Raw genomic sequence first — 17,279 nt, 5'->3', positions numbered from 1 at the left:
TCCACAGGATTAAGCTACAACCTCCATTCCAGGAGTGAAAAACTCAAGTGGATTATCCATTTAGTTCACTCTCTTTCATGCACAAAAATCCTCTAAAGCACTAGCTTATTTGGAAAGAAGATCTGCAAACTGGGTTTTAAAATTGAAAACATTTTATAATACGGAGTTACAAAACTGTGCTCAAAATATTTTAAAGGAAAAAAAAAAGTCACTTCAATGCCGAGACTGAATCAACTAAATTTCAGCCTGATGCAAATTTTCATGATTAAGTTATAAACTCATGAAAATAAGGGTCTATAATAGCAACAGTTATTATAGGCTTTCACCTACAACTGTGTTAGAGTGTGCTGCTATAATACTGTACATGCATTAACATTACTGGGCTGCAGAAATTACATGTCTATGTCAACAGATGTGTTTCTTGGAAGCCAGCTACAAAAATCAAGTTTATTCAAATGTTTGCCAGCTACCATATGCTGCAATACTACTTTAAATGCGACATAAGGCTTTGAGAACATACTTTTACTGCTATCTACACTTTGTTATTTACTTTCCATTTAGACTAAATACCAGAGACGGGGCACGTTAAGGGGTGCAGCGTCCTTGCTGTAAAAACATATTCTACCAGTTGTAATATTTAGACAGAAGAAAATATGCATAGTACTAAGGCCTGGTTTGAGCACAGTTTGTGTTCGCACTAGCATAGAGGATCTCTGGGAAAGATGATTTTACATAGGGCATTCAATTTGGGAACTTTTAATAATGACCAAACAATTAAAAAACAAGCAAAAATCCCTGTATGAAGACAGCAGTATAGGAATGACTCGGTGTGCAGGAAAAGAATTAATTTGCTCATATTCTGAGTCCAGAAAAAAAACCACGATACATTTTAAATAATATTTGAACTACCTTGGGTCCAATCCTGCTCTATTAAAGCCAACGCCAAAAAGCCACTAAGCAGCAGGATTGGGCCTTTTATGTTGCCACAAGGACTTGAACAAATAAATAGGGCTGTATCTTGTTCCAAGAGCTTTCGCTTTGTTTCTCCAAATGGGTCTAGGTAGCAAAAGCATGCTTTTCAGGTCGTTTTTGTAGTGCAAGTACAGCAACCATGTACCGCATCAATTGTACATTATGTACAGTTCACCCTATTAAAGTACAGGGGAGAGTGATATGTTCAGAAAATCAAGGGAGCTTTCAATGTAATTAGCAGGCAGGGGAGGTTCTGAACCTATTTTGGATTGTAGGGGATTTCTGATCATTAAGTTTCTACTGTCTTTTCTGAACTGAAATTTTTGTTCATCAAGTGCATGATTCATTGAGCTATTTTGAATGGCAGAAGGAAATCTGATTTTTGGTTTATTAATCTATTATTTGGAGTTTATTTTCACTAAGAACTTGATCCTAAGAGACTTACACGCTCAAAATTAAGCATGTGCTTAAGGGCTCTGAGCACTTAGGCGCTTATCCAGCAAAGCACTTAAGCCCATGCTTAACTGCAAGCACATGAGTCTCTTGGGTTTAAAGTTCAGCACGTGTTGAAGTACTTCACTGGATCAGGGCCAGAGCACTCAGCACCTTGCAGGATGGAGACCTAAAAGCTGAAATCTTTTCAACTAAGTGAGGCTCCATAAAATATTCTCCCACCTAGTTAATGTATCTTAAATCTGTCTTAAATTCTTTTAGGAAGCTTTTCCGATTCCATTACCCTTTCACTGTTTAATTTATGCCATGTCCATCTTTCCAATAAACATCATCCCAAAGAAATACCAAGTCAGTTTTATTCATAATGATGTATCTGCATATACTTGGCACTATGCCCAGTAGGCTTCCCCTGCTCTGGAAAGGAGCCAAATACTTTACTCAACAGTTTAGAAGTTATCGATACAGGTATATGACTAATGCAATCACGCCATAGCCATCAAATAAATCAGGCTCTAAGAGAATATACGTCATTGGTGGCATAACATACTCTCCCGCAATGTGCTGAAGATCTCCAGCAAAGTAGTAAATAAACAACATTCCTTTTGACTTTGTTTATAGTATTTTATGTCAGGAAGGCTTCCACTGATCCATACAAAATGCAATTTGTATGCTCTAATCATCCACGGCCAGATGCTGCCCCTTCCAAGTCAAAAGTAATCACGCCACAGATTTCGGCAGATCTTACTGCGCTCTCACGTCAGCAGAATTTCTATTGTAATAGGCCCTTTGATTTGCTTGCTTTGGTGCTTGAAGGAGCTGGCCTCTGGAAAGAGCTTTTAGATCTTCCTTTAGCAAGCACATGGCCAGCATTTTTAGATAACATAAATCCAGCTTGTCTCACGTTACATATATGGACCAAAATATACGTAACAGAAACTCTATTTAAAATAGCATAATATTAGAGGCAAGATCACGTTGCATACCTCGGGATCTAAAAAACGGATACAGTCTTTGCTACAACAGAGCTTTTTCATTGTTTTCCACTCAGATTATTAGGATGCTTCCAAACAATGTATTAGATTGTCCAACAATATACTGTATAAGAATGCTATAAGCTGCAACATTATGTAGTAAGGGTTGCAGGATTCTTTGGCACGTGACATACATGAACTAGAAGACATGCCACAAACTTGCTTTTTGACTGCAATGATTAATATCTGTAGACAGAAGCACTGTATAATTTGTAGCTGTAATACGTGAGTTAGACCATTGGCCCAACTCAGAAGTCAATCCACAGCTACACATGCGTGATGTGCAAGGCGCATACTACAAAATCCGGCCACTCCATCTCCCATTGCGTTTACCTAGAAATGGTACTGTCAAACAAGAAAACTGGGTCTATTTTGCTCACTCCAAAATTGAGATTTTTAAAAGAATGCTGCCACACGTAGTTCTCACTTTATTCGTGGTGCTTCCCCTTTGGCATGTCAGGTTTCGTCAGAAGAAAATAGGTACTGTTTTGCTTTACACATTATGCAACTCCACTGTAATCCACTCATTGGCTCACATCCATCCATATACATATAATAAGTCCTCCAGGGAGAGTCAAAAATCTACATCTTGTTTCTGATGCTAGTGTGTGCATTTGGATCGCCGATTCAACTGACAGATGTGTAAAATCACATGCAGGCAGATTGCCAGACAACTCCCCAGCGACAACACAGGTGCAGATGGTGAACAGGCATTACTCCAGTCAAGGTCAGCATTAGCTAATACTTAAAATGTTCCCTTCAGAGTGGAGTTTTTCTGATGACATAGAATGACTCAGGAATCTGGAACCCCACCCTTTCTGGTGAACTGGAATATATTAGCTCAGTTAGGTACAGAGGCTTCAGGAGTGAAATACATGCAGCATGTATGAAAGAAATCGAACTTCAAAGATCCACAGGGGACACTATCATTTGGCCTCATCTTTGCAATAATCCTCACCAAGAAAAATTAGGGTGTGTTAATCACAGTTCTCTCTTTTTTCTGATAATTATGAAATCAAACATGTATGCTAAGAAAATGCCTTATGGCAAAGGCAAACAGACTGAAGACACTAGCCAGCCCTGGCCCCTGCTATGTCTGCTTTGCTGTGGTCCACTAGCACAAAGTCACATGGAATTGGCTCAGTTGCCTGCCCAGGATTCCACAATGGCATAAAGGTTGGCTTAGCCAGCTCTCTGGCCCATCTTCCAGCCTCATATAGGGAGTATGGCTGGGAACGTGGAGCATAGCCAGAACACTGCTTGGCTCCAACAACCCCCAGCTGGTGTAATGGTTTGCAAGCTGTTGCTGCTAAACACACAATTGTCTGCTCTAACATGTGCTGGGAATCAGGCTGGCCCCTGGCAGCCCCAGAAGCAGGGGGCATAAGGAGAGCATACAGCCACCGTTGTTCTCTCCCCCCTCATATCCTGGCACCGGGCAGAGCCTCACCAGATCCAAAACTTGATCCCAAAGGCTGCAGGAACAAGCTCTGTCTGCAAGGCTGTATGAATAGTCCCTGTCCAGTAACCTTCAGTACTTCTGAGTACAATGCAAACACTAAGATAATTTTATTTCCTTCAGATTTAGAAGTCTTTAATCTCAGATCCTTAAGCAATTTTTGATTCCTCACAGTCCTCCCCACCTCACAGACTTGAACGGCACCTGTAATCTGCATATGAGCCCCACATGACGTGCAGGGCCAATTTATCAAAGTCATTGCAGGAACTACCCATTGCACAAGCACAAAACAGGGCCCGTGCAAACCCTATTTGTGCACATGAAGTTTGAAAATCTAGACCACAGTGGTAATGGTCAAATTCAGAGGTGGTAAGTAAGATGCTGTGGGTTATATGTCAATAATTAGGTAAACATGGTTGTACAGCCATCTATGGAGTTTACAGTGGCACATAATTAATACACTAAGTAACTGGAAGAAGGCATAAGAAAGAGTAAGAGTAAGAAGCACTCCTTCTGTAGCCTACATATTCATATAACTTCCAGCTGTTAGTTGCTTTTCCTGCTACACTTGTGTCTTATAGCCTTTTGGCCATGTGCACCAACACTCGGGGGGTCAAATACAGATTTGATATGCAATGGGATTCAAGTTACACCTCTAAGCTTGTGTAGAATTTAAGCTCATGTGGTGTACATGCAGAGGGCACCACGGGAAAATGCAAGATGCATACACTTCAGACTCCCCACAGAATCTGACATGATAGCTTCTTACATATCAGTATCATTCTCCCTAAAAAATCTCCAGAAATCTCCCATTAAAAATATTGATGGCAAAAAAACAGAGGATTTGTATGGTGCACCCATACGGTTTGCAGAAATATTTCACCAGAAGCTTTGATCGTAAGAGCAAAACCATACTAAAGTGAACTGTACGCAAGACTTTTCTTAGTGCCAATTGTAGGGGTTCTCTCTGCCCTAAGCAAAGTAGGAAATGCTTACTACTTCCCACCTCGTGACCAAAGACAGAACAAACAGTCACATATTTTGCTGCCTCTAATATATGGCTGCTTTAGCCTTAGGTAACCACCTATTCTGCCTGTACAGGAAAGCCAGCCACAATTAAGGGCCTGAAGGTACAAAAATCCAGAACACCCACTGAAGTCTACGGGAGTTTTGGATGATCAATACCTCTCAGGGTCAGGCGCAAAATGAGTTCTGTAATATCTATAATGCATGTTTCTTTAATATTATTGAGCATATACTAAATTGTAACTTAGGGATGATCTAGATGAATTTTCAAAAGTAACAAATTAATAGACCATTTTATCAAATTTAAACAAATGTTATTTTCAAGACTACAAAGAGTTCAACATGAGGATTACAGTAAAACAATGATGCCTGGCCTCTGTCCCCAGTGAGCCATTAAACTGATTTAATTTCCTTGAAACAACCCAGTATAGCAGATAAGGCAGCTGGTATGGCTGTGTTTTCCCTCTGGAAACAGCTGTGCTTGTTGCTATGGATACCCTTAAGCAAAAAGTTTCAAATCGGTAACAACAAATTCATACAAGATGTAAAGAACTGAGTAAACGTGCCAAAAAAACCCAAAACACAAAGAGTCAGGATGCAGCTTATCATCATTAATTCAATGCATCAATCTGACTGATATGAAAACAACAGAGCTATTCTCATAATTTAAACGCAGAGCTAACGCTTATGTAAAAATATGTCTTGATGCTTTTGTTTGACAGCTTTTGGACCTAGGTGTTTTCATGAGCATCACAAATGGAACAAAACATATGCCTTAATCAATTTCATATGTCTTTTATTCTGGGTCCTGTTTTTAAATCAAACTTACATATTTCTGTAACTAACATTGAATATTTATTTTCAGTCTAAAAGTTAAAATAAGACTCATTCAGTTGTGGGGGGAAATGTGACATCTCTACATCCCCTGAAACAGTAATTAAATGGGGAGTTTTGCAATAGAAAAATAAAATGAGACTTGCAAAAAATCTATCATCGGGCTGCACAAGGACTATAGGACCATGCCATCAACCAAGTACATGGAATGGACAGTTAAGAAAATAGGAGACTGAATTGTTAGTCCTATATAGACAATAGGTATTCTATCCATCAATAGATCATCCATCCTCAGAGATTACATCCACGAGAGTTAAGCTAGTCTTACTCCATAACTTTGCATGAATGCATATAAAACCTTCACAATTCTCTCAGACTGCAGTTTTGCTTTCAATGAAGAATGTGCATGCTATTCTTCAAGAAGAATCTTATTTACATTAATCATTCATGGTCAATAATAAAATTCTACAGTCTAAGTTGTGTCACATCATCAGTATTTTCAATTTACAATTATAATAAATAACCATTAAACCAGTTTCACTAGAATGCTAACACATACACCAGCACTCGTGATCTCGAGCACTTACCTCTTTCACACTGAGGTCCAGTGAAACCATACGTACAAGCACATCGGTTTGGAGCCACACATCTCCCTCCATTAAGGCACCCATTTTCACAGACAGCTGCAAGAGAAGGGGAGCAAAAAAATAATCTTAATTGACATACTTTCATAATAGACGTAGTTTTACCAGCTTCAGGAAAAAATGGTGAAGACTGGGGATGTAATGAGACTGGATATTTTAATTTAGTTTAGATTCACTAAAAAATAGATCCTGTCTTTTAAAGTCTATTTTTCAGTTTTTACACAACTTCACAGCCTTAATCGAGTGAAGAACATTAATTTTTCCAAGGGCACATATTGCAAACACCTTAAAAATCAGAATCTTTCTGGGCTTCTGGTGTTTCCTCTGTATGGTACAGTCTAATTGCACTAGTTTCAAACATCCCTTCACATTTCCCATTAATCTAAGTAACATTTAATTACTAGAGAGTAAACAGATTAGGACTGGGAAAACACATTATCTCCAAATCCTCCAAGTTCTGTCCATGCCTTTGTACAGTCCAGGAATAAATTAACAGACTGATTTGTTCACTCAGACCTATCAGAAATATGATTAAATGTCCCAGGCTTTCTTGTCGACAGCCCATAAATCATGGTATCAGACAGGACAGTCAAAAAAGATATCAGCTATTCATGTTTCATTGTTTGGATCCAAAAAGAGGTATACCAGGTCTTGCAGCCTCATATGACATGTCATGAGATACAGAACTTCCTTCTCCTGACATGAAAGTCCAAAAGCATAGTTCCAGTTGTCAAAAGATAATCAGTAAATGTAATATTCACATGACACATACCTACTGGCTTTTACATACAATTTGTTTTCACAGTACCAATTGAAAAGGCAACCGATCGCTTTCCAAATGGAGCAGCCCCACAGTTTTTGCTCTCTGATATGACTCTGTTTAAGCAATATCTGTCTTACTAATCCTGCCTCTACTTAAGGAAACATCTATAACACACTTTGCAAGATCGTCCTCCCTTACCTACTTGCTATTTCACATCCCAACCACACACATTGATTCCACCTACTCATTCATAACAAAGTTCCCGCTCCCCTTCAAATTCCTATAGTGAAATCCTGGCACCACTAAAGGCAGTGGGAGTTTTGCCATTGCCATCAATGGGTCGGGGTTTCATCCCTAGTTCTTACCCAAGGAAGAAATGTTTTTTGTCTGTATTTAAATACATTTTCTTTGTAGGACTAATAGCTCGCTGGATAGCAACATGACAGCACTGGGTTCAAGAGTGATCTCTGAGTTTATTAGAACTGTTGCAGCCCTGATGGAAAAGACACAGTTAGCATCAGCCTTTGGAACTCTTTAAATAGTGGAGTCTGAAACGCTTGTGGAGACTCTCCCATGACTGCAATGTTCCTGGTTGTTACAGAGGAGAAGAGGTGGGTTTATACAGGATCTAGCAAATATCCTATCTGAAAGAGGCAAAGGACTCTGGTCATACATTACAGAGATCTCACATGCCTAGATCAACTATATGTTTCTTTAGCAGAGCTGTATTTATGTTAAAGACATTACCAGCTATTAGTACTGCCTAGTTAGTACAGCTCCAGGCTGAACATGACAGCTAAGAATAGATGTAATTCAATGCAAAAAATGTTGGTCAAAGAGAGTAACTATGTCAAGCAACCTTAACTAATGCCAAAATGAACAATCTGGTTATCCAGTACACTACATAATTCTATATTTAAAAATCCTCACATTACATAAAGTTATTGCATTAAAAAAACCTTGAGAAACTCTACTGTATGGAAACTGAATCCCATGATAATACTGAAATTTAGGGCCTATTGCTACAACGTGTAAATGCATGGAGGCCAATGTGAATTTTGCTAGCCTAAGAATTACAGGATCAGATTATATCCAATTATTATGAGTTTACTTGATGTTTATTTTAATAGTTCTGATCAGAAAGATTTCACTTGGCACTTAATTCAAAACATCACGTGTGTTCCTGTAAAATTCCACTGTAGTCCACCAAGAGCGAGTCCGATGTTAGCTTAGAGTTAGATTTGAATTGTGACTGATGTGTGTGTCTCAATATTGTGTATCTTTACAGTCTACATACATAAATATTGGTTACTTACGCTGTCCACAATGTGTTCCTGTGTATCCTTTCTGGCAGAGACAATGGTCATCACTGCAGCTACCGCCATTCATACACCTGATGTTGCAGTGTTGTACTTGAAAGAAAAATAATAATTTTTCACAAGTTAGCAAAATAGTCAGGAATAGCTAAATGGCTCAGTGATTATTTTAGGGCTTCATTCTGTGAAAAGCTGAGCATCAAGGGAGTCATTAGAAATAGAAGGTGCTTAGAATCCTTTAAGAGTAGGTCTTTGGTACGTAGAAAGTGGAAGAGAAAACAAAATCAAGTTTCAGTATTAAGGGACTCAAAACACTGCCAGAAACAAAAGAGGGTAGAACCTCCAGCTCCTATTCACTGAACTAACCAGAATTTCACACACAAGTGAGGGCTACAGGATACAGCTCCGGTTTACAGTGGTGAAACTAAGCCAGCAGAAAACGGAAAGCAAAGATGTTGGCAGACAGGACAATGGAAGAATAGGGGGGAGCCAGCAAGACCCCTGCTCCTGTTAACACATGCAGATCAGGAAGGGGAGCTGCAACATTAGGACCTCTAGTGGGAGAAGGTGGAACTGCAGTGAAAAATCTCTAACCTGTCAATGTGGGGTCTTTACATCACCAGACAAAGGTGCTGATGAGCCGGGGAGTGTGGAGGAGGAGTTTACGGCAGCAGTGTTCCCCCAGGCCAGAGAAAGGGGAAGCACTTCCACATCTTTTAGCAAAGGAAGGGTAGCTGTATTTCATGCTCCCCCATACTTAAGCATTTGCCATTTACGAATGGTTAATATGCAATCTACCTCTTAGCCAATAAAGCTGAAAAGCCTGCACTGCACTTTTCTGATAATAAGGACAAATATGTTATTCAATGAAGATGTCAGGAACCACTTAAATATCAGGCACTTCATTTGTATGGAAGCGGAGAGGCCTCATGATTTAATTCTCCTCACAGCTCCCAATGTCTGATAGATTCCAATTGAGGCAGACATTCTGAATATGTAGCCAGGAAATGGTTTCCTTCTTAACAGGAACCACATGAAAGACTCCTCCCCAGATAGAATTACTCTCAGATTAAGGTTTTGGTAGACTGGCACAGAGCACAGGATACCTACTACACTGTCTGAAATGCTCCGAAGGACTGAGGAAAAGAGATTGCACAAGCAACTACTGCATGTTACTGACAGATGGCAAACCACCACTGAAAGTTTGCTGCAGCCAAAGCTCCTTAGATCCCTTGGCAATTTAAGTTCCAAAAAGATGCAAGTGAGGTGGTTGTTGGGTTTTTGTTGTTTTTAAGAAGAAATAATAATTGTAGCATTTGTTGCCACAGGTACATCTACCACTCTATAATATATCCAACAATATAAACACACATTGTTAAAGTTTAAATTGTCTGAGGTTAAAACTAGAACTTATATTTCCCATGTTTCTAATAGTTGTGATACATCTTTGCTTTTCTATGGAAGTACTTCAGGCAACAAAAATTGTAATAACATTCCTCAACAAAAAGTGAAAATATCTGAAAATATTCAGAGTAAGTGTCTAAGTGAAGGTTTTTGGACAGCATCCTAAGTAGGTCAGAAAAAGGTGTATAGTTACTTTAAAATGTGTAGTTCAACTTAGCTTTATACAATCTTAGAAAAACAGAGGGGATTAGAAAAAGCATAGGAAATGATATCATCTGTCAAGCAGGGTAGGAACTTAGAAACCACAAACTGATTTCAATTAGAGCAAGCCAAGCCAAAAGCTAATTTCCATTCCCACATGAGTACCAAAACCATTTAAATACTTTGAACTACATCTGAGATAAAAAGGTTAACAGTAGCTTAACTACTAAAGTTTTATATTATTTGTTCAAGCCGAAAGCAAAAGGATATTCCCCCATTTTGGGAAAAGGAATGGTTTTACATAGAATTCTGAAAAAAATAGTTTCCACCATTTGTCTCATTTCTCAAAGGCACTCTTCCAAAGTAAAATATTCCTCTCTACTTTTTAAAATACAATGATGGGAGTATGGTGGTACACACAGTCATAATTACTAAAATGGCCCATTCAAGTCGGTGAGCTGTCTCCTCTAGTACAGCAGAACCAGTGACATACAACAGGGAACCTAAACATTGACTTTGGATTCTCTTTTGACAATGTTTGGAAACATCAGTAAGAAACCATAATGAACATTCTAAAGTATCAGAATGTATAGAAATACATGCATAGACTGGCCAGGGTTTGGGTCTATGATTGAAATTCTGAGAACCAGCATACTAATAAAGATCCAGACACTCCCCTTGGTTACACCAGCAATTTCCTCTTGTTCAGCTGTGTTAGTCTAGCTGGGAGAGAAGAATCTGGCCCAAAAATTGCCGATCAATTACAGCACTATCAAAAAAATACAGGAATTACATGGGACTGGTCAGCTAATACATATGGCTTTGCCATGTCTTAGATTGCACAAGAGATGGTTAAAAAACCCCAAATAGTTGTTCTTTCAGGCCCAATCTTGAAAATCAGTCAATCAATCTACACTCAGAGTTGCCACTAACTTCAAACAGAAGTAGCTGCAGGAAAAGGGCCTTATAAATCTACCGACTGCACTGACAATTAACACTCAAAACTATGTGTAAGTAATATTAAAGTTGCTACACAAATGGAAAAAATGGGCAGCACATTCAAAAGTAACAAATCCTGAAGTTCTAACTAAATTTTCAATGACTATGAGTAAGAACTTCAGGATTTAGCTTCACACTGAGCTTCCATGCCATATCATCACACCAATATAGCTCACAACACATTCAAAAGATGATCAAGCAGTAACAAAGTAACACGCACTGTCCAGTCAATGACTCCAAGCAGGGAAGCATAAGGGTCTTCAGTTCTGATGTTAAGGGCAAAAGCAGCAGTAATATCAGTATCTTTGGAAAAGGGGCACTTTGTAGGATCAAGCACAGGAGTATCAGAGAAAATATTAGTGGCTATTTTTATAGAATTCTGTGACAAGAAAGAACATTTCTACTCTTGCCCAGGTATTATATAGAAGAATTCCAGCCAGCAGCTGTAAATGTGAAATGAGATCTTCATGGCAACCCAAATGCAAAAGAAATGCACGTCCCAAGCATGCTTTTTTTGCAGTGTGACTGACTCAGAAGACCAGAGTTAGGTGGTGGGCACTAAGCCATGGAATTATAACCACTGATCATGAGAAGGTGCACTCTGCCTCACTGCATGTTATACAGAACGTGGCAGGAAAGTTGTGATGTCCCAAAAGCCTTGGAAACATTCAAAACTTAAAATGATATAGCTTCTTCCTGATGGCAGCAAAAAGAAGAAAGGCATGAGCTTTGAGAGATTCTGTTTGGTTTGAACAAGGACCTGGAGTCAGAGTCCTGACCCAAAGTTCACTGAAGTCAATGGAATTCTTTCTGCTTGCCTTGCATTTTTTTAATGACATTTTAGTCTGGGCTTTTGTGGGATGGTTGCGATAAAGTATGTGGACCTCAGACAATCTCAAATACCTACAGATCTGCTGACTGACTGGATACATTTTTCAATCAGAGAATTCTCCAAGCCCAAAATGATTCAGAGGAGGAAGTTTTTTCCATTTACAGAAAGGTGACCTTATCAAATCCCATTGGGTGATATCACTGACTTCAGAATCCCCCATTCCAATTCAACAAAGAACTCCTGAGGAGATGTTCCAAGAGGGAAGAACCAGGCAGGTCAATATCTTAAAATATCAAAGAAAATCCTTTGCTTGTTGGCTTGCTTGACTGCAATGACTGCTGCCATTAGCTTCTGGCCTCAGGACATGAATGCTACTATGACTGACCAAGAATCCAGTGTTTCCTACGTCCTCCTAGCTAGCCACCAAAGGCCAGGAGTCCAGCAGCATAAAACACTGGAGATTTGACATTTACAAGGAAGTAATCTCTAATCAGCCAGCAAGACTGTTGAGATTAAAACATCTAAGCCAAGAAAACTACCAGCTAATCTTTTCAACCATGTACCAGTTTCCTAAAGCTGAATGAAACCAAAAAAAAGAATTGGGACAACCCAACCATCCTGCACAAATAGGAACCTTTTTGGTTTGGTATTCTTTTCCAATCTTCTTAGCAGAGTAATTATTTGGGCAGGCTGCCTTAACTGGCACCAGAGCTATAAGTCTCAACATTAACTTCAGCTTGGGAGCTCCCTGTATCATCTATGCGACTGGGACATGAATGTATCTACTGGCATTGAGACTGAGAATGCCTTGCTATTTGGGGGGCTGATAAACAAGACTGCTGCCTTCCCAAATTATTATGTAGAGCTTACAGGGAATTGTTGGTTTATTTGATATGATTCAATCAACATGATAATTAGATTAATTTGATGATTTGATATTAACCTACTTACTTTAAATTTGATTTGTTTGTACTTATTTTATGCTTTTGCGTGGTTTAGTTCAATTAATTAAATTTATACATGTGGAAATCTGGGTGGTTCACATATCTTCCACAGACATCAAACCTGACCTGAAAAGTCCTGAGATAAATAAGAGTAGCAACTCTATGACCCCCCAAATGGTGATCCACAGGACTGCTCTACAGTCCTCCCATAAAAGGGACAAAAAAAGTTAGCTTTTGAAGGAAAGTTGACTTCTGTAAATACCTTTGCTTTCAATAAGCAACTTAGGTTCCAGAACCTTTGAGGGCCCGGGGTTGCAGGATGCCAACTGATCAACATCAAGACTGATCAATTCCCCATACTGTACGCCCCCTTCCTGCCCCCCACAGGATGTATTATGGATGGAACAGCCATCTTAACTTTGAATGTTCACTCCTCCTTAGGTCTGTCACAAACTTAAATATTGTTGAATCAAACTCATGTTGTGAACAAATAAATGTCTTTACCCACGCTAATAATGGCATTTTAAGGGCCGCTAGCTTGTGCATTCCTTACTTAGGTTAGTGAGTACTGACTCATACAAGATGTCTCACTAGGAAGTCAACAAGACCACTCATATGAGTGAATACTCACCAGTGGTAAGGTTTGCACTATCCAACCCTACACTGTGAGAAGTCAATGTTTAAACTAAAACATGCATGCTTCCTTTTGAACATCTCTCAGGTGGGACAGTGAAAAACAATGAAGTTGGTTTCACTGTTCTTTATATGGTTAAGTTTCAGGTTCTTAAGCTGCAGTATTTGCCATGCAATTTTTGAAACCCAGTGATTATTGGTTTAAAAACAATTCTTTTAAATCAGAATTTATATTTGTTAGCATCATTTGCAGAACACTTCCGTTTGTCTTTGGTTTTATAAAAGCTTCTTTTGACAACATTTTAATTTGGAGCCAGATTTAAGTTGACAATAATCCTTTAATGTTAAACAGGTTTTTTAATGTCACATTTCCTTTGTTTCTTAATGACAGCTCTAAGCTATTGTGGTCTATTGTGTACATATGTATTCATGGAATCTGTCTATGATGCCAACTGTGCTAACCATTCACACAAAGTCTACCTTCTGAAGTCCTTGTGTGGTTGAAGTGCTTAGTGATAAAAATTACTACATAAAAGCTCACCTAAGCAGTAGACTGTGTTCTAATTAACATAACTCAGTCACTTTTTATTTTAAACACTGGTTTGCTTTACTGATTAAAAACAGTGTGACCTCCAAAAGTGTGCCTAAAACTACAGTACCATTTAAATAAGTGCCAAGTGATTTTTTTAACACAAGCTGCATGTTAAGTTAAAAAGTGTTAGTGTTTTATAGTGTATATAGGAAATCCACAATGTTAAAATAGCCAAAATCTAAGTACAATACAAGGGAAAAATTGTCAGTACTGATTAAAAATGTCAATTAGTATAATACCCTAAGATATAACAGGAAATGGCTAAATTCTGTTTTCAGTTACACCTGGTTAATCCCTTTGAAATCAGTAGGATTACCCATGTAAATAAGAACAGAATCTGGCCCTCCCACACCCCATATGACTTCACTGGGAATTTAGCCCATTGTCTGCAATGACATGTCTATCATGATGCATTTTGTGCTGTCAATGTGTGCAAGTCTAGTGTCTAGTAAAGAAGAGGAATTTTCCAGAAAGTAAAAAATGCTGGAAGTGAGAGTACTGGCAAGCTAATATGGTTTCTAATACAACTAATTTGGTTTTAATTTGGCAAAAAGGAGCATCTCCCATAGCTAGCTTCTGAGTCATTCTTCACTTTTCATCACAGGGGACTAGGCCTTCTTTGCTGTTGTAAGCAGGTCTAGTGACTCAGAGGTTAGTTGTCTGAGACATTATTGACTGCTGATAGCCTGACAGACTGCAAACAGGAACAGAAGGTACAGCAGAATACTTACTCGACTTTGAACCACAGGAAGGTGCTATCTGGCCATTTGGGCATGTGCACATGTTTGGTCTTGAACAAAATCCATCCCCACAGGAATGTCTGCAAATTGCTATAAATAAAATAAAAAAGATTTTAAAATATGTTTAAAAGACCCATAAAACACAAAAGGCACCTGATTCATAACACAAATAGAGTATAATTACTAAAATATCTACAGAGACAAGGTGGGTGAGGTAATATCATTAACTGGACCAACCTAGACACCCATAACCCACAGAGAAGCATGCAGGTCACACCCTGCGTGTCTCATGTGCTGTACATCCCTGGATCAGATTCTAACTCCAGGAGCCTGTCTATGGCACAAGAACCCCACCCTGGCTTCTGCTCTCTTTGGTTACTATTTTCAGGGTGACCCCAATACACTCCCAGTCCCAATTTTCACCAAAATCATCTGTCCTAAAGTGTCCAGCCCTCTCCTTATGCAATAGATGATATTCTCTCACTCACCTTCTCTCTCTAATATCCTAGGACCAACATAGCTACAATAACACTGCAGACAAAATCTCTGCACACAGAAAGACGATTCTGTGTTTGGAGATGGTGAGCAAAGGGAGCCTGTCCCATTATTTGTAGCGAACAGCCAGACTCGTGCTCCCTGAGAACAAGGCATGGTCAGGCATTAGGACCACCTGTAGTACAGATGCCCAAAAGGGGACACGCCTTAGGAGCCATGTGACCATGGTGTCGCCTACTGCATCACTAGTGAAGGATGGTGCTGATGGGAGTGCAGGCCTGCACCTTTCATCTAGCACCAGAGATGTTCATGGCAATGTGGTAGTTGTCACCTCAGATATTATTCTCCCCTGTCTGTCTCATCCACAATCAAAACACCTCTGACAGCTGTTGCTGGTATGGTACGCCTTTACACAAACACACACGTACAGATATCTATAGTTGTAGATATATTTTATACCCCCTACGTATATTTCAAGACTAAAGTATAAAGAGGTCCAGCACTTGCATGCAGCATAAGTTCCTTCGCCATATAGTGTTGCCTCACTCCTAGATTATGAAAAAGCATTCTTGTTTAAATGGGGAAACAAAGGAACAGATCCCACGGCTCCTAACCCTGGAAGAGCCCGAACATCGTTTGGCTCGGGATTTACCACAGACTCAAGAGGAACATAACTGTGGGACTCCCGTGTCCAAATACTGTCAATACATCAACTACATACATGCTGTACTGTAGCTCAGAGGGGTTTTTATATACGTTAAAACAGTAAATAAATGTAGTATGGCAGTTACTGAACTGACACCAGCAATAAATTCAGCTCTGCACAGTCAAGACAAACATGCACACAATGCAACAAGAAAAGATAAATCTTGGTTACAATGTTCAATGACAGTAACTTACGGACTATGCATTGATTTCCACCAGGTAGCGTTTTCCATCCAGGGCAACAGTAGGCGTTGTAACGTGATCCACACACATTGGGTCTAAAAGAAAAATTGGTTCTGGTTTTTCTCCAAAATACATTTTAATAACCAAGATTTGAAAATAAAAGCAATGCACTACACATTCTGGAAATCGGCTCTCAGCATCAATGTAGCTAGTGGTCTATTCATATTTAACAGGAAGTATTTATACTAGTTATTGGCTTTAGTCATGTCTACCCTCTTATGGTGCCAAAAATTACATTGCAAAAATGTGAAATTAATTAATATAATTAAAACTACTCAAAGCAAAAGAAAAAATGTAACAGAAATCTGATAATTCAGATGCTACTGAGTATTTATGTGGACACTGTTAGGAACTTAGGAAATAGAACAACATATACAGGGTTCAACCCTGCATTCCTCATGCCAGCAAAACTCCCACTGAAATAAGAATAAGTCAGAATAACTCCCGTCTCCTTGCAGCTTCATGTACTTTTTTATGTCCTTACCAAGCTCTAAAATGCTATACTACTCCTATTTTGAGCAGAACAACAGGAAAGCAAACTATTACATTAGCCAAATTAAAAAGCCAATATATGTAAATATTTATTTAGCAAAAACGTGTTGTTAGCAAAAAAATTAAAATATGTGTGGTTCTAGTGAGCTGAAATGTCTGTGAATTAAATACTAAGGCACCTGGTATACTCAGAACCTATTATTGCTACTCCTTAGACATAGGAACCACTGGGGCCAATCCTTCAAACTGATACTTCCCAGCAGTAGTACCTTTTAAGTGAATGGTAAATAAGTTTTGCAGTAGAGGTTTGCAGGACCGGGCTCCGCAGTGTCATATTTCTAACAGTCAGTGAAAATACACAAGTTGAAACCACCATTCTGTGCCTCTCTAGGTTCAAATCTTCCTTGTTTTACTCCCATGAATAGTCCCACTCAGTGGAACTACTCTTGTAAAGAAGACTAACAGAATATAGCTCCAAATGCAAGAAAATAGATCTTCCTA

General features: G+C 39.0%; 1 protein-coding gene across 3 annotated transcripts in view; it reads right to left on the bottom strand.

The window, feature by feature from the left end:
* The window catches only part of FBN1 (fibrillin 1), a 225,790-nt gene that overhangs the window by 184,187 nt on the left and 24,324 nt on the right, over nucleotides 1-17,279 (bottom strand). For all 3 annotated transcript variants that reach the window (XM_030578050.1, XM_030578049.1, XM_030578046.1), the window contains exons 3-6: nucleotides 16,239-16,321; nucleotides 14,835-14,933; nucleotides 8,499-8,594; nucleotides 6,363-6,458 (exon numbers count right to left, since the gene is read on the bottom strand). In XM_030578050.1, the coding sequence (XP_030433910.1) occupies nucleotides 6,363-6,458; nucleotides 8,499-8,594; nucleotides 14,835-14,933; nucleotides 16,239-16,321 (374 nt within the window). The remainder of the gene's footprint in view (nucleotides 1-6,362; nucleotides 6,459-8,498; nucleotides 8,595-14,834; nucleotides 14,934-16,238; nucleotides 16,322-17,279) is intronic.

Source organism: Gopherus evgoodei, chromosome 10, assembly GCF_007399415.2.
Source record: "Gopherus evgoodei ecotype Sinaloan lineage chromosome 10, rGopEvg1_v1.p, whole genome shotgun sequence".
NCBI classification, from domain to species: Eukaryota; Metazoa; Chordata; order Testudines; family Testudinidae; genus Gopherus; species Gopherus evgoodei.
The sequence above is the reverse complement of the archived record's forward strand: the minus strand, read 5'-3'. Positions and strand labels throughout refer to the sequence as shown.